Raw genomic sequence first — 21,234 nt, 5'->3', positions numbered from 1 at the left:
CTCCGCCATAGCACAAGAGTGGGGGATGCACTAGTTGTGTCCGTCCGGGAAACCTTTAGTCTTGAGGTTACACCGGCAGAGGTAGCTGAGACTGAGATTCCTTTTTGGTACTTGTTAGCCTACCAAAAGGGCGAAGGATTTTCCTTTACCCAAATGGGGTCGTTTTGAAACGAACCCCTGTTATTTCCAAACGCATGGCTAGGCGCTATCCGTTTGAGGGATCCCTCTTTAAAGGAAGGTCATACGGTCAGGATACAGGATCGAGTTTCGATCACTTCCACCGGTGCGATTCTTCCCTTCTAACATTGAACGGTTTCAGGGGTTCTATTCAAACCTGTTCACAATGCCCAGGAAAGAGGGCAAGGTGCGTCCAATTTCTGGACTTGGGGAAAGATGGGGTCCATCCGAACAGTGGTGGCCTCCCTGCATCAGGGGGTTTTTTCTGGCGTCCATAGACATCTAGGATGCCTATCCTCATATCCCCATCATCACAGGACATCAGCATTTTCTTCGCTTTCCCAAAGATCATCCCTGGTTCCCACCAGGAGACTGAACTATCTGGGCCTAATGTTGGATACATCCTGGGCAAGAAAGTTTCTCCTTGCGGAGAAACTCCAGAAGGTTCAGTCAACTATTCAGATGTTGCTGTCCGTCAATTGGCTGGGACTGATGGTGGCCTTCTTAGAGGCAGTACCGTATACCCAGTCTCATACCCGAATTCTCCTGAAGGAGATTTTTTTCTAATGGAATCAGAATTCCGATTTTCCTGGACAATCGGATCCGGTTGAGCGAGCGGACCAGGAAGTCTCCGATGCTCAACCGAGGGAAGTCATTCCTTCCGATAGCACCCAGGTTACCAATAGGGTATCGGAACTGAGAGCGATCAGATTTTGTCTGATTTACTGGACCGAGCAGCTCTAGAGCAGCCCGGTTCGGATCCAATCGCACTATGCCACGGTCGTGACTTATGTCAAGAAAGGGGCACTTAGAGTGTCCTGGTGGCCATCGAAACGACTAGCATCTTTCATTTGACGGAACGGTTTGTTCCGGATTTCCCCGCAGTGTTCACTCCGGGGGTGGGAAATCGGCAGGCAGATTATTTCAGCCATCAGATTCTGGATCAAGGGGTATGGCCTCTTCATCCAGAGGTTTTTCACTAGCTGTCCCTTCATTGGGGCACCCCGGATGTGGATCTGTTGGCACCTTGGCTCAACAGGAAGGTGCGGAGGTTTGTAGCTCACACCCGCGATCCTCTAGCGGACGCAGCAGAAACGCTGATCGCCCCTTGGGGGCAGTATCAGCTTTGGCATGCCTTCCATCCTCTCAAGTTACTGCGGGAACTTCTTCGCAGGATAGAGGTGGAGGGAATTCCAGTTATTCTGGAAATTCCAGACTGACTTCGTCGAGCCTGGTACGCCGACTTGGTGAGGCTAGTCGCAGACGCTCCTTGGAGACTTCCTCTCAGGGAGGATTTGCGGTCTCAGGGACCGATCTTCCATCTTGTTTTACTATCGCTGGCTTAATGGCCTGGCCATTGAGACCCAGGTACTGAAGGACAAGGGAGTGTCAGCTTCAGTTATTCCTACCTCTAGTTAAAGCAAGGAAAGCGACTTCCAGCACATGGAAGTCTTCTATTGCGTGGTGTGAATCTCTTGGATTTCCCCCACATACCTATTCGGTGACCCGAATCTTGGTCTGTCTGCAACAAGGGGTTGAGCAGAAACTGTCCTTGAGCACATCAAGGGTCAGGTTTCAGCTTTAGCAATCTTCTTTCAGAAACTTTTGGCTAATCATTCCTTGGTGCGGAATTTCATCCAGGGGGTGCGACATCTGGCTCCGCCAGTGCGTGCACCCTTACCGCCTGGGATCTTAATTTAGTGTGGTCGGTTCTTCAGAAACTTCTCTTTGAAGATATTAGGGAGATTCCCTTGCTTACATTATCCCAGAAGGTGGCCTTCTTGGTGGCCATTACTTCTGCACGCAGGGTGTCAGAACTGGCCGCATTATCTTGTCATTCCCCAGATCTGGTGGTTCATAGGGATAAGGTGGTTCTTCTTCCGAATCCATCCTTCCTTCCTAAAGTGGTTTTCAGAGTTTTCATCTGAATAAAAATATTGTGTTACCTTCCCCGTGTCCTAAGACTAGCCATCCTTGGGATTACACTCCTTGGATGGGGTTCAGACAATCAGGGTACACTTGACTACTACGAACTTGTTTCGTAAGACAAACTCACTTTTTGTGAGCACGGATAGCCCTAGAAGGGGGTTGCCTGTGTCTGCCGCGACCATATCTAGATGGACCAGTCAGCCGGTGGTACAGGCTTATTCTATTAAGGGTCGGAATCCTCCGTTCCCTGTTAAGGCGCACTCTACTCAGGCGCCTAGTGTTTCCTGGGTCTTCCGCCATCAGGCGTCAGCGATCCAGGTTTTCAAGGCGATGACTTGGATCGTCGGTTCATACCTTTACATCATTTTATAAAGTTGATGTGCTGGCATCGTCAGATGCCTCTTTTGGCCGCAAGGTTCTGCAGGCCGCACTCTGAGGAGACTGTTGGTCTACCTCAAGGGTTTGTTGGGTTTTTCACTTAGGTCTCATCTTTTTGCTCGATGAGTCCTGGATGCTTCTGGTTGGCTCCGGTTGGGCCTTCTGGATTTTGATTTCTGTTATCCCACCCCTCATTTGTGGTACTGCTTTGGGACGTCCCGAGTTGTTATTAATCAACGAGGACTACGTCTGTCAATGAGCGACAGAGAAAAATGGATTTTTGTAAAATCTTACCGTAAAATCCTTTTCTCTTAAGCTCATTGACAGACGTAGTACCCGCCCCTCTGTTTTTGAGTTGGGTTGGGTTAAATTCTCTAAACACTGCTTTGTGACATAACTGATTTTCTGTAGCAGGAAGTGAGAGGATATACCCTCTGGGACTGCCCCTAGGGTGTGGCCAGAACGTTTTCTTTCCTGTCTAGTCCTACTCCTGTAGAGGGCAGTATAACCCGAGTTGTTATTAATCAACGAGGACTACGTCTGTCAATGAGTTTAAGAGAAAAGGATTTTACGGTAAGATTTTACAAAAATCCATTTTTTTTTTTTTCTTTTCTTGGCATGCCATATTTTTTTTTTTTTTTTTTAATATACATTTTATTTTGCACACAGCCTTATTCTGCTTGAACTTAAGAGGTTGAAAATAGGGGGAAATGTTTTTGGTTTCTATTATTAAAGCAGCAGCCTAAGGTTTTTCAGGTTTCTTAAAAGGAAAATGATGTATTTTAGTGTTTACCTTTTGCTTTTTCTTTCTATTTTTTATATATATTTAATTTAACTAGGCATAAGCTTGTACCGTAAAATGATCAAAATACTTTGAGCAAATCTTTCCAGCACTGAGCAAATGATAGGCATAAATGAACAACTGCCACATCTGTCTATCTGCACATTTTGGTGTAAGCTGTAGGATATACACCCTCCTAGTTCTATCTGTACAAGATGCCACTGTTGTCTGAGTAATCCACAGTTTGTATTGGACAGCAGATTGGTGGCATTTTCTCAGGGATATTTTGGTGTTATTTTGCACTAGAAAAGAGTCAAATTGTGCTGCACAATGTACAAATAATACATACCAAACCTTTGCAGTTTTCTAATGATTTCATACTTCAGGTGCCAATATACACTTACACATCTGTAGGGAAAGCATATTTTAGACTTTGTCCAACAACAGTTGGACAGAGTATAGATTCCCCTCTTCACCAAGGCTATTTGATGATCTAAAATGACATGCCACCTTCAATCAGTGCTGATTTGGACCTCCCGTATATTTATTTTACAAGAATTTGTCATTTTGTATAGACATGGTGTAAGGCCCAGGGCCAGAGACAAAGCGGTTTATAGGTTTATCATTTCTCACCAAGAAGCAGTATCGGTTAATCAGTTTTATCCCAGGAAGCAGTTTGTTTTCCTGTGCTTTGCCTCCCAGTACTGTAGTCATATGCTAGAGATGGAATGTGCTGAGGCCTCCATTGAATATTATGGCGGTTGGCAAATGCCTATATATCATTTATAGTTTTGTTTTTTTTTTTCAGATTAGTTCATTTGCAGCAAGTATTTCACTACCATGTATATCCACTAAAAAACCTTAACTTACCCCTTCTACTGAATTCTAAGCCGTGACATGCTGTAAGCTAGTCACATAAACATTCACAACGAACTATACTGTTGCTGGTCCAAATTTTGGCAAACCCTAGGAAATTTTGGTTTTAGATCTACTTAAATGACAGTCCAATGTTTATTTGTAAAGGTGACCTTTGCCACTGGGACAGAAATTGAGGACAAATCTGACATTTTGAGTTGTTACTAGAATAGTCTAAAAATCTAACAACTATCTTACTTTGGAGCAATACTCTCCAACTTACTTGTGTATAATAGCATAACATGAAAGAAAAATCTCCTCAATGGCATACACATGGCAAACAAAAACGTTTGGGGTTTAACCATTCCCTACCCTATACAAAATGAAAACAAAAATAGCTTGATATTCTTTAAATTTACCCCTTCCCTGGTACTAGCATAACATTGCCAATAGCTGCTTAGTCAGCAGTCTGAGTTTTCCTATAGGGTGACCAGCCAGATTATAGGAAAAAAAACTTGGTAGTTAGCAAGCTTTTATTTAATTTTTTACATTCCAAACAAGGTCTTCTTTCATATATCCTCTTCCACTGTGCTGCCAACAAGCATTCTTCACACATGCTGGGAATAACTACAAAATAGTTTCTCTGTAAGTGGTCAAATAGCTGACAGCATCAACATACCTTCATCTCTTCTAACTTCAGCATTTTATTAAACAGCTTGAGCTACTGAATCGTTATGCCTTTTTACAGCTTCTCTCCTTTCTTACTTTCTCTTGACTGCTGAATTTAAGAAATGTCTTTTTTTTTCTCCCCTTATCGCACCTGTACAATGTTCGTATGTGTCACATCACTTAAAGCATTAAATCCGGCAACAGGTTCCCCATTTCTTTGCTGCTAGATTCACAGAAAATTATATCCTCTTTTTTGTAAACCACAACTGCAGCAATACAATGAGATTAGATAACATTACTCTAAGGACTCCTGACAGCTGAAAGTAGGACTTGCATTGCTTCTTCGTAAGTGTTTTCTATCGCTTTAGTACCTTTGTGTTGGATTTTGCTGACTTGTTTTGTTTTCAGTGCTTTTTTCCTTGCATTGTGTGATAATGGTAACAGCGTTTGTTATGGCTGGGTGTCATGTAGCATCTTTCTTTCGTATGCCTAGTAATGTTTTTTTGAACAATCCCTCCATTATGTACGTTTACTATTTTGTGCAGGTTCGATGATCCCGTACATTCTGTAGAACATTATAGCAATGAAGCAGCTTAGATTTTCTTTTATCTATAGAGGTCAGAGTAGACTAGTTGATATTTTGCAAACTGCCAGATTCCCTTCAACAATGACTGTCTCTCTACATAATCATGTGTGCCCTTATATGCAGAAATTGCAGCGTAGTTGAGCCAAACTAGACCCTTTTGTGTGTGTAACCAGCCTTATATTACTGGCTATATGTCACTATGTCCAGAGATGTTGTGGTCACACAGTTCTTATATGTCAAATAAAATAAGTGTTTTATACTATTATTATGTAGTGGAAATTGTAATTTTCCAAAGCTTTGTCCCTGTAAGCAAAGGACATCTAAAGAAATAAATCAGATGCCTCTCGACTCAATAAAAAAAATTGAAGCCCTAGGTTCATAATAGCATAGCTATTGTGCACATTCAGGCTTAGGAGTTTGTCTTATGTGAAATAGAATCTGTATTTGACATCTTAGTCTCCAGACACAGTGTTTCTTGTACTTGTTTATTGCCGTCATGTAATATAGTTTTTGATTTATGGCAGAAGTCACAGCCTTAGATGCGCTTAATATTGATAATGAAGCTAAAAGATGCAAAAATTCTATCTACACACAGGTGAAGAAGCATTTGACAGCCCCCCTCCCTCACAACCCCCTCCTCCACCACCCCCTCCAGCACGTGCCTGCATCACCGAGCATCCAAAATCATCAGTGACAGGAAGCAGACCGAATTCCGGCGTGGACCTGTTTCTTCCATCAGTTGGTAAGATTGGTTGGAAGCAAATAAATATATATAAATATATAAAAACTTGTGCACAAACAGATTAAATGGAAAACTATTACCACTCTTTTCCATTTGATGTACTTTATTGATTCTTTTCCGGAATGTCAGATACCATCATGCATTAAATTGAAAAACATTAGGATTTGCATTAAATCTCCCTTCACTTTGCAGGCACTTGCCACAATCTGACGTACTAAGAAGGTGCTGTTTCTCCACATTTGTGAATTTCTAATAGCCATTTAGGTAAAATGAGCAGATAATTGATTTGTCTGTGGGTCACATAAACATCATAAGAAATCACTGGAGCAGACCCAATTAAAATCCATATTGGGAAGGTTTATAAAGGCTTAGAATACATCCCAAACAGTTCATGCACAGTCTTACCAAGAGTGAATGGGCTCATGTGTGTGTTAGAAGTACCTTGCATTAAAGTGTGTATTTTGCGTGTGTGTATTAAAGATATAAATTATATGCTTAGGTAGGAATCATACCTTTTGTGTTGTGCTAACAAGTTGGTATTTGTGCCTTGACAATAATTCTGAATGTCACCCTAAAGCATGTAAGCAAGGCCCTGATTTGCTACCAGCAACAGTCATGCTGGCCAAGGGCCCCTCCCCTTCCCGCCCATCCTCCTGCAACAGAAATTAGATGAGATGACAATCTTGACTGTAGGGATGGGGTTCTTGGGGTCATAGCCAGCATTTTCCTTCCTCCAAACACAGCGAGTCGAGTTAATGCCAAAGAGCTCAATTTTTGCCTCATCCAACCACAGCAATTTCTCCCAATCCTTCTTTGAATCATTTAGATGTTCATTGGCAAACTTCAGACAGGCCTGTACATGTGCCTTTTTTGAGGAGGGGGACCTCGCAGGTGCTGCAGGATTTCAATCAATGCCGGCAATTGTGTTACCAATGGTTTGTTTACTGACTGTGGTCCGAACTGCCTTAAGATCATTCACAAGCTCCTTCCATGTAGTTCTGGGCTGATCCCTCACTTTCCTCATGATCATCCTTACCCCATTAGGCAAAATCTTGCATTGAGCTCCAAACAGAGGGTGATTGATGGTTATTTTGTATTTCTTCCATTTGTAAATACTCCCCTTCTCACTAAGCTTCTTGCTGATGGTTTTGTAGCCCATTCCAGCCTTGTGCAGGTCTATAATCTTGTCCCTGACATCCTTTGATAGCTCTTCGGTCTTGTCCTTAACCACTTAAGCCCCGGAGGATTTGGCTGCTAAACGACCAGAGGGTATTTTGCGATTCGGCACTGCGTGACTTTAACGGACAATTGCGCGGTCGTGCGACGCTGTACCTAAACGAATTTGGCGTCCTTTTTTTCCCACAAACAGAGCTTTCTTTTGGCGGTATTTGATCACCTGTGCGATTTTTTGATCACGCGCTATAAACAAAAAAAGAGCGTAAATTTTGCAAAAATAGCAATATTTTTCCCTTTTTTTTATATGAAATTCCCCCAAAAAAAAATGTAAAAATCAAAATTTTTTAATATTTTCGGCCAATTTGTTTTATGCTACCTATGTTTGGTAAAAAAAATCGCAAAAAGCGTATTTTGATTGGTTTGCGCAAAAGTTATTGCGTTTACTAACAAAGGGAAAGATTTTTGTCATTTTTGTTGTTTTTTTTTTTAACGCGTAATGGCGGCGATCTGCGATTTTTTTTGCGGTACTGCGACATTGCGGCGGAAAGATCGGACCCTTGACTGACATTTTTGACACTTTTGGGGTTACCAGTGACATTTCTACAGTAATCAGTGCTATATATATGCACTGTTACTGTAAAAATACACTGGTAGTGAAGGGGTTAACTTTATTTGAGAGGGAGGGGCTGTGTGTGTCCCTAGGGGCGTGATTCTAACTGTGATTGGCTGTGGCTTCAACTGTATGCAGAGTGATCAATGGATCTACATAGTAGATCCATGTGATCAGCTCTCATACAGAGAGGAGAATGACAGGCAGCTTGTTTACACAAGCTGCCTGACTTTCTCCCTCTCCCCCGCCGATCGCAGAGTGGCCGGCGGCGATCGGGTCCGCCGGTCACACGCGCGGGGGGGTCCGTGACCACGCGGGAGCGGGAGCGCGCCTCCGGCGGCGCGCGCTCGCTCCCTAAACCCTCACAGGCGAGCGACGTAGACCTACGTCACTTTGCCTGTGAGGGGCTGACCGCCGCCGTAGATAGTCGTGCGGCGGTCGGCAAGTGGTTAATGGCGAGGTTTAAATGGTAGAAAAAGATTCTTTTTTATAAAGGACAGGTGTCTTTTATACACATAACAAGTTATAGTTTGGAGCACATTCTTGACAGGACTAATCTGTGTACCCCATGAGCACATACTGTAGCCAGGCTGTGGGAGCCAGAATTATTGTTGGTTGGTAGGGCTCAAATACTTATTTTACTCACTGAGCTGCAACTCAATTTATAACATTTGTATCATGTGTTTTTTCTGAATTTTTGGTTGATATTTTGTCTCTATCATTTAAAATACACCTATGGTAACATTTATAGACCCTTCATTTCTTTGTAAGTGGGCAAACTTATAAAATTTGCAGGGGAACAAATAATTATTTTTGCCACTGTATAACATCTAAAACAGATAAGTACATACAAGTAGAATACCTGGCATATTCCTTAAACAATTTTGACATAATACAATAAAGCAGTAGTGCCAATGTTATACACTAAAAACTTTAGCAGCCATTTATATCAGGGAGAATGATAAAAAAAATCTAAGATTGTAGTTGGGGTCTGGTAAGGCCCTCCACTTGCCAGTGTTAAGCAGGATATACACAGATCCCTGCATTAAAACAAGCAATGTTGATGCAGGGAGCACTTTGGCACCTTCCCCCTGTCAGAACACATTGATCAGTGCTGCAGCCAATGGATGCAAGTGCTGATCAAATGCTGGTGTTACAGCATGACCGTTAGACCAGCCTCTGTTGAACAGACAGCTGTACACACATACCGAAAGTAGGCCAGTTCCTGCTGAACTGGCCGACTTTTGGTACGTGTCTACCCAACCTTGGGGTGCTGCTTGCATACATGTGCAAGCCAAAACCTCCTGGCCAGGACAACACCATCTTATCAATAAAGATATAATGTCCATAGTTCTATTCTTAATTCCCTCTTCTTAACTCCTGAATGAGTCCTCTACAGGTAAACACTCTCAAATGTTCCTATACAGCAGTCTCAAAGAGTTCCATGGTATTTGGCTTAAATGACCCCAAAATGGACTTGGGGAGATGAGGGAATCCCACCCCATATTGCTCCCACACTTTACAGGCCATCTTTGGAGCCGTGACAACCGAGTCAAGCAACGCCCACACCCTCAGCCTGGAGGGGGATATGAATTAGATGGCCCTCTCGGCTACAGCTAATTTCATGGGCTCTCATCTCTTTAAGGCTCCCCCTCGACTGTTAATAGGGCACGAACAATCACACTTGGATTAAAAACTCATCTATACATTGGCCGGTTCTCACCCGCGTGAGGCAGAACTGCACCCCAGTGCTTCTTGGTGTGTCATTGGGTGCTGTCCCATCATCCAGCTCTAACTCTGTCACGCCCCAGATCACATCAGATACTGACTTGGCTGTAAGTGCCGGTTCACACATATGCGATGTCAGACATCGCATGTGATTCGCAGCACACTGCTCTGCAAACCACATGCGATGCCTGTGCGTTGAGATTTAAGCCATATAGATTGTATGGCTGAATTTGCATCGCATTCAGACCAAAGTTGCACAGGACCCTTTTTTTGGGTCCGCACCAGAATCAGTATGTGTGCGATCCGATTTATGTCCAAACTGACAGTTCGCACTGCGATATGCAAACTGATCTGGGGGTGTCGTTGAGTTTGTATTTACACCCCCAGTAATTTGCATATGGCATTGTGAACTGCCTGTGAGTTGAGTGCGATGCGGGAACCCGCAGTGGATTCGCAGGGTTCCCGCATCGCAAATGTGTGAACCGGCACTAAGAGAAGATTCCCCTTCCCAAGCGTCTCTTGACGATCCTGAAGGATCTCTAGTCTTGCACTCTTGCTCCAACTCTCCAAACACTTGGATAGCATAGTCTGCAGCAGCCCTCATATCCACTGTCATACTTAAAACGGATTCCCCAGTGTCACTGGAAGGGATGATAGCCCTCTGTGGGTTGGCTCCACTTTGACAGCAATTGAGGAGCCCTCCTCAATATTTAAATACTTAGATGAAATACATACATTGGGAGCTGTTTTACCTGTTGAAGAATTTTTATTTTTGTCCATCCAGTGCTGAGTTGTCAAGCAGTACAGCTCTTTCTGGTAGAGCAGGAGACCTGAATTTTTTTCTTCTGTAGTTAGGAAATGTCATTGGTCTTGTTCCTGCCCCTGGTTTTATAATTGGACATTAAAGAAAATGTACAGACTGATGAGTTCATCTTTCTATTACTCTGCTCCGTCCTCATCTAAGTATGTTCTTTTTGTGATACCAAAACAGACTTTATTGCAACAGAAAGTTACAGATATCATAGGTAGGAACAAAGTTATTGAGTATTTGTCAAATGTATCGCCCAGGGGGCTTTGCATCATGCATTAAAAGATGCAGAGAGACAAAACGTATATTTATACTAGACAGGACTACCTAAGTAATGTAGAGAAGAAATATACCAAAAGCTTTGCATTATGTTGTCATGTTTCCCTGAGCATGTTCTTTTTCAAAACCTGATCAAAGCAGCACACCTTATTGGATTATTGTGCTGTTTCTGTCTCGTCACTCAGAGCTCTGCTGTACAGTGGACATGAGGAGGCGGATACTGGCACAATTCACTGAAGGTTATCACATGCGTTATGACGGTCATGTGACCACTTAACGCATGTCATAAAGAAAATGTAAATTCACTATTGCTCGTATGCGGTATTTAGCGCAAACACCATAAAACTTTGTTAAATACCACATAAAAAGGCATTAATCAGTTCACAAAAGGAAATAAATGCATGCGATAATTAAGTACTAGTCAAAAATTGCAATAACTTTACAGTAACTATAGCAATGGTCAGGAACCCCCCCCAGTGATTGGTTTAAAAAGTAGGTGGGAAAGTGCAAGCTGGAGCAGGTGTCAGCTAGATTTTAGCGAGGAGTTGTTTTTGGAGGCTCACAGACGGCATAGCAAAGAGGATGGAGCCCTTTGAATCCAGTTTTCTGGAATTTAAAGCAATGCAGTATAGGAGGAGTAGATCCTAAGTGGTCATTTAAAAAATAACCTTTAATGAGCGCACGCTGCTGGATCAATTTTCTGATGCAGATACCCTGCAGAAGTTCAGGTTATCCAAACCACTTATCATGGAGCTCTATACCCAACTCCTAGGGTACCTTGAGCCCTCAACACGGAGAAGATGGCGATAACATTCATACAGTATTTTAGGCATACCTCGGAAAGATAACACATGCAAGTTTTTAAGGAGAGTTTCAGAGAGAATTACAGGTTGTTTTTGTTTTTGAATGTTGTGCGTTGTTTTACTGCATGCTCGGATGCGATAACATATCACTAAGTGAATTGTGCCCACTATATCAAATACAGACACTTTTTGGCTCTATTTGCATTTAAAGAACATTAACATTAAAGATGCATTTAGTAATGTATTATTGAATACAGAACTGCATTAATCTGACTTTTATATCTGCATTAAATTCAGCTTTAAAGTGTTACCCTGAAAAAAGATCCTGATCCTTTAAAGCATGAATAACAGCACAGTGCTTATGCTGTGTAATTTGGCCCCCTGTATCGCCTAAAAACTTGGCTGATTCTGCCTGGTTCTGCCCTCCCCCTCTGTAAACTGAACACAATTTATCATGGCTGCCCTGATACTGTGGTCAGCTTACATGCCTTTGTCAGCCGCAGCTCTCCTGTTGCCCCCCCCCCCCTCCCTCCCTGTCTGCTCTGTGTCAAGTGCCCGCCCTCCTCCTGAAATTACTTTTAATATCTTATATAATCCTGTGTGTTTGCTCATAATAGGTGCTCCTGTCTGTGTTTTTATAAAAAAAATAAAAATACCAGCTATACCGGATTTCAGAGCACTGCTCAGCGCTCACATTACCAGCCAGCGCTCTCCTCCTCTCAACCCGACTGATGTCTGTGGAGGAATCTTGGTCCCGCCCACTGTAACTGTCAGACAGGAAGAAGGGAGAGGCGGCCGTTCACGTGAGCGGCGCTCTGAAATCAGGTATAGATGGCATTTTTTTTATAAAACCCAGAGACAGGAGCACCTATCATCAGGAAACACACAGGATTATATGGATTTATCAGAGTGGGTTAACAACCACTTTAAAGAAGAACTTCAGTTGATGCTGGTATTTTCCCCTTCAATACAGAGCTTTACCCTCAGTACTACCTTTTCATCATTAGATATCTTCAGTCTAATGGCCAGCTTTAATGTGGCTGTAAACTTCCCTCTAATGTTTGTACCTATAGGTAAGCCTATAATGCTTACCTATAGGTACTGTAAATATCTCCCAAACTTGCACCGTTTAGGAGACATTTACTGTATACTGCGCCAATAACATCATTGGCGCATGCGCTCTGAAGGAGTATCCGTCTGTGCTGTTTCTTCAGAGCATTGTGCTGTGACCGGCGTTCCCGCACGCATGTGCGGGAGTGACATCACACAGCTTTGACCAGTAGCGGAGCTGGAGTCCGCGGATCCGGAAGTAAGTTGGGCAAAGCTGGATGCGGCATCCAGCGGGGACTACGAGGTCTTCATTGCAGGTAAGGGTCACATAATATGCTAGTATGTGGTGCATACTAGCACATTATGCCTTTACTTTGCAGATCAAATGGACCGGTCCAGCCTGCCTGCATTTATTTATATTTATATATAATTGTATTAATGATTGATTACACAGCTGTATTCTTTTGTGTCTTTTATAAATGCATATAACGCTCAGCTTTCAGTAAAATATTTTGAGACATTTAATATTTCAGTGTACATTTCATCTGGAAAAATAATTATACACCTAAGCAATATTTATTTTTGTAAATTGAACATTTTGAGAGAAAAATATCAGGAGATAGCACAACAAATATAAGTAAAATAACTCCAGTGGCTTACTGAAGCAATGCTTTTTTTCTGGTACGGTTGTTCAGCCTTCCTATTTTTCTGTCAAGTTAATGTTATCAGGCAAGTGCAGCATATTTCTCCTGCAAATGCTATAGTTTTCAGTCAATTTTCATTATTTGTGATTCATTGCCTATTGATATTAATATTATCACGAAGTGCACATCATTGTTGAATCAGCTGAAAGAAAAATGTACATTTCTATAGAAAGTTGAAGCCCAGAATACTGCCTTTGAAGATTCTGTTGTGTGTTTCTGCTTTGCAGTCATTGGAAAGAGTTAAAAGAGGATGCCACTAGCATTACAATATTTCTGATGTTTGACAGAATAAGAATGCTTGTATGCTCTTGGCATGAATGTATTCCAATAAGAAAGCAATTTCCTGGCAGGTAATAGGCATCAGATTATTTCACTAGGAGGTTATGATTCTTTTTTAATGTGCCACATTATAAAATATGCTGGATATTTATTAGCTGATGCATGGTCCTTGTAGTATGTTTAATCTTTAATATTGTGTTTTTTTTTTTTTTTTGTTAAAGTGTTTGTAAAGGCTTAAGGTTTTTAGCCTTAATGCATTCTCTGCATTAAGGTAAAAAAAACCTTCCATAATCAGCCCCCCCTCCTAAATACTTATTTTAGCCTAATCTTGGTCCAGCATTGCGCCTGGGAGCAGTAGTGCTGCACACTCTCTCTCTTCTCACAAAACATGGAAGTAGCAGTGGGAGCCATTGTCTCCTGCTGCTGTCAGTCAAATCCGGTGAGGCGAGGATGGGGCTGAGCCATGGTTTGTGAGTCAATAGACACACACAGCCTGACTCTGGATTGAGTCTGCATGCGTGCCCCCAAAGCAAGCACCTTGCTATGAAGGCACTCGGAGAAGAGGAGCAGCATATATTTTATTTTCAATAACTTTATGATTGGTTTCAGTTGTTAGCATTTTAGTTGGCATAGGCGTTTTTAACCATTTTGGCCCAGGCCTATTCGGACACTTCTCACTTACAGTATATGTAAAAATCTGCATTTTTTGGCTAGAAAATTACTTAGAACCCCTAAACATTATACACTGCTCAAAAAATTAAAGGACCACTTTTTATTCAGAGTATAGCATCAAGTCAAGTAAACTCCTGGGATTTTGATCTGGTCAGTTAAGTAGCAGAGGGGGTTGTTCAGTTTTAGCTGCTTTGTTGGTAATGAAATTAACAGGTGCACTAGATGGGCAACAATGAGACGACCTCAAAAAAAGGAATGGTTTTACAGGTGGAGGCCACTGATGTTTGGTTTTCCCTACTCCTCTTTTCTGACCTCCAGCAGGCCACTGGTGTGAATGTCTCCAACCAAATCATTAGAAACAGACTTTGTGAGGGTGGCCGAAGGCCTGACATCCTCTAGTGGGCCATGTGCTTACTGACTGGCACAGTGGAGCTCGATTGCCTTTTGCCATTGAACACCAGAATTGGTAGGTCCGCCACTGGCGCCCTGTGCTGTTCACAAATGAGAGCAGGTTCACCCTGAGCATATGTGACAGACATGAAAGGGTCCGGAGAAGTCATGGAGAAAGTTATGCTGCCTGGAACATTGTTCAGCATCACTGGTTTGGTGGTGGGTCAGTGCTGGTCTGAGGAGAGATATCCATGGAGGGACGCACAGACCTCTACAGGCTAGAAAATTACACTTAGACTGCCATTAGGTATTGGGATGAAATTCTTGGACCCATTGTCAGACCCTACACTGGTGGGGAGTACCATTTTGAGTTGCTGCTGGGGTGTCTTTGAATTCAGCCCTCTGTAGGTTAATACTTTTCATTTCCTTTAAACAATGTGGCATTCTTTCATTCCTAACACATTACCCAGTCCATATAAGTAAAGATATTCAGCATGATATTTTTCCCATTGAGATTTGATGCGTTTTCAAAGTGTTCCTTTTATTTATTTTTTTTTGAGCAGTGTATATTTATTTAAGCAGAGGCCTAGAGAATAAAATGGTGGATGTTGCAATTTTTTATGTCGCATATTAATTAGGCAGCATTTTTTCAAACACAAAATGTTGGGAAAAAATACACTTTAATGAATATTAGTGCACACAAACACAATATAATACTCCGTTTTAAAATATAAAAGGTGCTGTTATGTAAATAGATACCAAATAGATACCAAAACATGTCACACTTTAAAATTGTGCACGTCCGTGGAATGGTGGCAAACTACGTTATATTAAGTTATCTATAGGTGACGCATTAAAAGCCTTTACAGGTTACCAGTTTAGATATACACACAAGGTCTGGTGCTAGAATTATTGCACTCACTTTGACGTTCACAGGGATACATCACATGTGTGGTGCGATTGCTGTTTACGTGTGTGGGACCGATGCGTGCGTTCGCCTTTTCTTTAAACTTTAAACTTGTTTTTCTTTTTAACTCTTTTGCTACCACAAAGGATAAACAATATCCCTTGTGATAGCATGGGCAATGACATGCTCTTGTGACTCTTTACTGATGATAGATCTGGGGTCAATTAGACCCCAAATCTCTTCTCTGCCCTTAGCATCAGATCAAACCAAAATTTGTTTGATCCAACTTAGGCATTAAATCATTATATGACCCAAAACTAAAATGTCAAAAGTTCCATGCTAAGCTCCAAAGCCAATCCTCCAGGTAACAGTGCGCTGTTAAAATTATTTGTTAAATTTGAAAATGTTTTGATCATGCAGAGGCAAATGGACATTTAATGCCTTAGAATATACATGAAATGTATGAAATGAAAGTGATTCATAGATGTGATCCATAGTAAAATGAATGCTACAAACATTTCATGGGCACAGCACGCCCTCATTGTGTGTTTTTTCTTATCTCCGTGTAAGTACTTTTTAAACTATGAAGCCTATACTGGTTTTTAATGACTTAAGGACTGGAAGGTTTTACCCGCTTAAAGACCAGGCCATTTTTTGCAACTTGGCACTGTGTGACTTTAACTGGTAATTGCACAGTCAAGCAATGCTGTACCCAAATCTAAAATTTATATCCTTTTTTTCCCCACAAATAGTGCTTTCTTTTGGTGGTATTTGATAATCTCTGTGGTTTTTATGTTGTGCGATATAAATAAAAAAAGACGGAAAAATTTGAGAAACAGTTACAAAAAAAAAAATATATCCAATAAACTCAATTTCTGTCATACATTTAGGCCAAAATGTATTTTATCACAGGTGTTTAAAAATGACAAAAAATAAATACATTTTTTTTTTTTTACACAGAATTGTCTTTGAAATGATATATTGCTCACGCATGCCATGGGTATATGTGGAATTACACCACAAAATACATTCTGCTGCTTCTCCTGAGTACAGGGATACCACATGTGTGAGACTTTTTGGCAGTCTAGCAGGACCCCGAAAACCAATTACTGCCTTCAGACTTTCTAAGGACTTAAATTGTTGATTTCACTCCTCACTACCGATCACAGTTTTGGAGGCCATGAAATGCCAAGATAGCACAACCCCCCCCCCATTACCCCTTTTTGGAAAGTAGGCGCCCTAAGCCAGGGTTTCCCAAACCTTTTTGGGCCGAGACCCACATATGAATACAGATTTTTTTTGGGACCCACTTGCTTGTAATTGAATATTGTAAAGCACTTGGCGCTATATAAATGCAAATAATAATAATAATATTGCATATTTTAAAGGGAGGGGGATGTTGAATTAAAAATATAAATGTATTACTTTTCAATTTATTATTGAATACACTTAATATATAACTACAGACATGGCACAGGTGATGGTACAGGCATGGCACAGGTGATGGTACAGGCATGGCACAGGTGATGGTACAGGCCATAGTACAGGCATGTCACAGGTCATGGTACAGGAGATGGTATAGACATGGCACATGTCATGGTAAGGGCATTACACAGGCCATGGCACAGGTGATGGTACAGGCATGGCACAGATGATGGTATAGACATGGCACAGGTGATGGTACAGGCATGTCACAGGTCATGGTACAGGCATGTCACAGGTCATGGTACAGGCATGGCACAGGTCATGGTACAGGAGATGGTATAGGCATGGCACAGGCCATGGCACATGTGATGGTATAGGCATGGCACAGATGATGGTATAGGCATGGCACAGGTGATGGTATAGGCATGGCACAGGTGATGGTACAGGCATGGCACAGGTCATGGTACAGGAGATGGTATAAGCATGGCACAGGTCATGGTAAGGGCATGGCACAGGTGATGGTACAGGCATGTCACAGGTCATGGTACAGGAGATGGTATAGGTATGGCACAGTTCATGGTAAGGGCATGGCACAGGTGATGGTACAGGCATGGCACAGGTGATGGTACAGGCATGGCACAGATGATGGTATAGGCATGGCACAGGTCATGGTACAGGAGATGGTATAGGCATGGCACAGGTCATGGTAAGGGCATTGCACAGGCCATGGCACAGGTGATGGTACAGGCATGGCACAGGTGATGGCACAGGTGATGGTATAGGCATGGCACAGGTCATGGTACAGGAGATGGTATAGGGATGGCACAGGTCATGGTAAGGGCATGGCACAGGTCATGGTAAGGGCATGGCACAGGTCATGGTAAGTGCATGACACAGGTGATGATACAGGCATGTCACAGGTGATGGTATAGGCATGGCATAGTAGGTACAGACATGGCATAGTAGGTACAGGCATGGCATAGTAGGTACAGGCATGGCACAGTAGGTACAGGCATGGCACAGTAGGTATAGGCATGGCACAGTAGGTACAGGCATGGCACAGTATGTACAGGCATGGCACAGTAGATATAGGCATGGCACAGTATGTACAGGAATGGCACAGTATGTACAGGCATGGCATAGTAGGTACAGGCATGGCACAGTAGGTATATGCATGGCACAGCAGGTAAAGGCATGTCACAGTATGTACAGGCATGGCACAGCACTGCTACTTACTGTGCCCGGATTGTTACCCACTGCAGCGGCTTAAATCACTTACCTGCTGTCTTGGGCAGTGGGCTGGCTCATTGGCTCGACTCCTGTGGCTCGCTGGCTCGACTCCTGTGGCTCGCTGGCTCGACTCCTGTCACTCCACACTCCGACAGACATTCACGGCGCGCTGCTCCTCTCTTCGCTGACGGCGGCGGGAACGGGCGGGAAGGTGACTGAGTCGGACGGTGTGTGCGTCAGTCACCGCCCCCAACTATGTCAGCCGGGAACCCCCCCCCCCCCCCCCCATAGCCAGCAATATGTCCGGCGCCCCTAGTGGGCTTTTAAATGGTAGTTTTTTTTTTTCCTCACTGCTGATCTGACTGCTCTAACGTTGTCGACGACCCACTCAGATGCGGCTCACGTCCCACTGGTTGGGAAGTCCTGCCCTAAGCTATTTGCTGAGAGGCATGTTGAGTCCATGGAATATTTTAGATTTAAGTTTTGGGAAAATTAAAACATTTTCTTTTTTTTTGTTTACACAAAATTGTCACTTGAATTATATATTGCTCAAACATGCCATGGTTATATGTGAAATTACACCCCAAAATATATTCTGCTGCTTCTCCTAAGTATGGAGCTACCATATGTGAGACTTTTTGGCAGTCTAGCCGTGTACAGGACCCCAAAAAAAATAATCGCCTTCAGGCTTTCTAATGGTTGATTTCACTCCTCTCTACCTATCACAGTTTTGGAGGCCAAAACAGCACAACCCCCCCCCCCCCCAAATGACCCCTTTTTGTAAAGTACACACCCTAAGCTATTTGCTGAGAGGCATGTTAAGTATTTTGCAGATCTCGATTTTTGTGACAAAGTTTTCAATTCTCTTAATTTTCCAAAACAAATGAGAGCTGCAAAATACTCACTATGCCTCTTAGCAAATACATTGGGGTGTCTACTTTTTTTTAGAGCCCATTCAGACTAGCGTGACTTGTCAGGCGACTTGTCAGCCTGACAAGTCGCGGTAGGTCGTGGCCCATTGAGTAGTACAGGACCCATTCTAATAGGAGCGACAAAAGTCGCTCCGACTTAGAAAAAGGGTCCTGTACTACTTTGGGGCGACCTGGGAGCGACTTGCATAGACTTCCATTATGTGAAGTCCCTGCAAGTCGCGCCGAAGTGGCGGTACACAGCGGTGCACGCGACTTCACAGGTCGCCCCCCGAAGTCGGATCGCCTCTGTGTGAACCGGCTCTTACTAGAAAATTACTTTGAACTCCCAAAATATTATATATATATTTTTTTAAAGCAGAGACCCTACAGAATAAAATGGTGGGTGTTGCAATTTTTTTGTGTCTCGGTATTTGCGCAAAGATTTTCCAAATGCAATTTTTTTGGAAAAACAAAACCCTTTTTTTTAAATGTAACACTATATATTGCCTAATTGTTTGATAAAATATAAAAGATTATCTTATGCCAAGTATATAGATACCAATCATGACATGCTTTAAAATTGCGCATGCCTGTGCAGCGGTGACAAACTTTGTACATATTTAAAAGCCTTTACAGGTTACCACTTTAAATTTACAGAGGAGGTCTCCTGCAAGAATTACTGCCCTTGATCTGACGTTTGCGGCGATATCTCAAATGCATGGTGCAATTGCTGTTTACATATAAAACAAGACCGATGCTTGCACCACCTTTGTGTGCAAACGGGGGGGGGGGGGGTACAGGAGTGCTTGAATTTTTTTATTTTTTTTTATTATTTATTTTGCTTTTTTATTTTATTTTGACACCTTTCTTTTCATTTTTTTTTCATCATTTTTTTTGTTATCACAGGGAATGTAAATACAAATCGGTAGTGACAGGTACTCTTTTTTAAAAAAAATTGGGGTCTATTAGACTCTAAATCTCTCCTCTGCCCTCAAAGCATCCTTTAAAGCATATATAAAACTTTTATTCGTTTTCAGTTCAGCATAAACAAACAGATAAAAAATTACTTCACATAATTCCATTATGACCTTTTCTCCCCTTTTCCCCTGTAACCCCCCCCCCCCCCCAATACCTTTACTCCACTTTCCTTGTGCCCTGCACATTGCAGCCCCTCCAACACAAATTTGACTTCTCTTGTTGGTGCTTATATGCTATTGCAGCCGTAATGTACCATCTCGATATACATTTATAGTTTATTTCAACAGTATTAACATCCACTGCAGTGTAATGTACTGCTCTCCGTATAGCGCTCACTTTGTGCTCTTTAAACGTGATCCAATCTCTTTTTCCCAAGTTTAAATTAATGGAGGGTTCTTCAGACCAACCATACCGGTTAACATCTTATATGTTTTATTTTTTGTTTGGATTACAAAATTGTTTTTCCACAGAGTTCAGGTCTTTCTCAGATCTGATCGGTTGAGATAAAGATCTAAACAAAGTGTTTTAACTGAAGATATCTCCATTTATTCAATTCATATTTCCACCCCTAGTGATGAGTGAACGATATGATCTGATCTTTCCATTATGTATTCTATATTTTAATTGCGTATTTTGTACCCAATTTCTAAATTGTTTCTCATTTCCTGGTGCAAATATTTTGTGCTTGATTGTGGCATTAACGGAGAGTTCTATTCCCATTTAGCTTGCTTATAGATCGTACCCCAGACCATGTACGCAACTCTCGTCATTTCATGGGTGTCTTTGTGTATTTCTCTATATTTTGGTGTAATCCAATTATTATTTAATTGTGTTCCCCTTAGTTATTTTCTATGTTGACCCATCTTTTTTCGGAGTTTATTTTTGTTCACTCTACTATACGTGAAATTATAACGGAGTGTAAAATCACTATATGACCGCCCACTACAGTTACACTGCGGCAGGCAGCCGCTCCTGCACAAACCTCCGTAGGTATATGTCGGTCACACGCAAGCAGCTAGGGGGCAAGCGTGCTACCGCCCCCGCTTATCAGCGGGGAAGCGATTGCCACCTGACACCCGCGATCGTTCCCCGCTGAGAGAGAACAGTCAGCTGTTGTAAACACAGCTGACCGTTCTTCTCCCTGGAATGATCATAGAGCTCCTGTGA

At 42.3% G+C, this 21,234-nt stretch overlaps 1 protein-coding gene across 1 annotated transcript in view; it reads left to right on the top strand.

Moving 5' to 3' along the window:
• Nucleotides 1-21,234, top strand: part of CBLB (Cbl proto-oncogene B) — a 352,982-nt gene that overhangs the window by 318,598 nt on the left and 13,150 nt on the right. The window contains exon 15 of the mRNA XM_082245962.1: nucleotides 5,971-6,117. Within this exon, the coding sequence (XP_082102088.1) occupies nucleotides 5,971-6,117 (147 nt within the window). The remainder of the gene's footprint in view (nucleotides 1-5,970; nucleotides 6,118-21,234) is intronic.

Source organism: Pelophylax lessonae (assembly GCF_965119305.1).
Source record: "Pelophylax lessonae genome assembly, chromosome: 2".
NCBI classification, from domain to species: Eukaryota; Metazoa; Chordata; class Amphibia; order Anura; family Ranidae; genus Pelophylax; species Pelophylax lessonae.
Note: the sequence above shows the minus strand (reverse complement) of the source record. Positions and strands in the feature narration are given on the sequence as shown.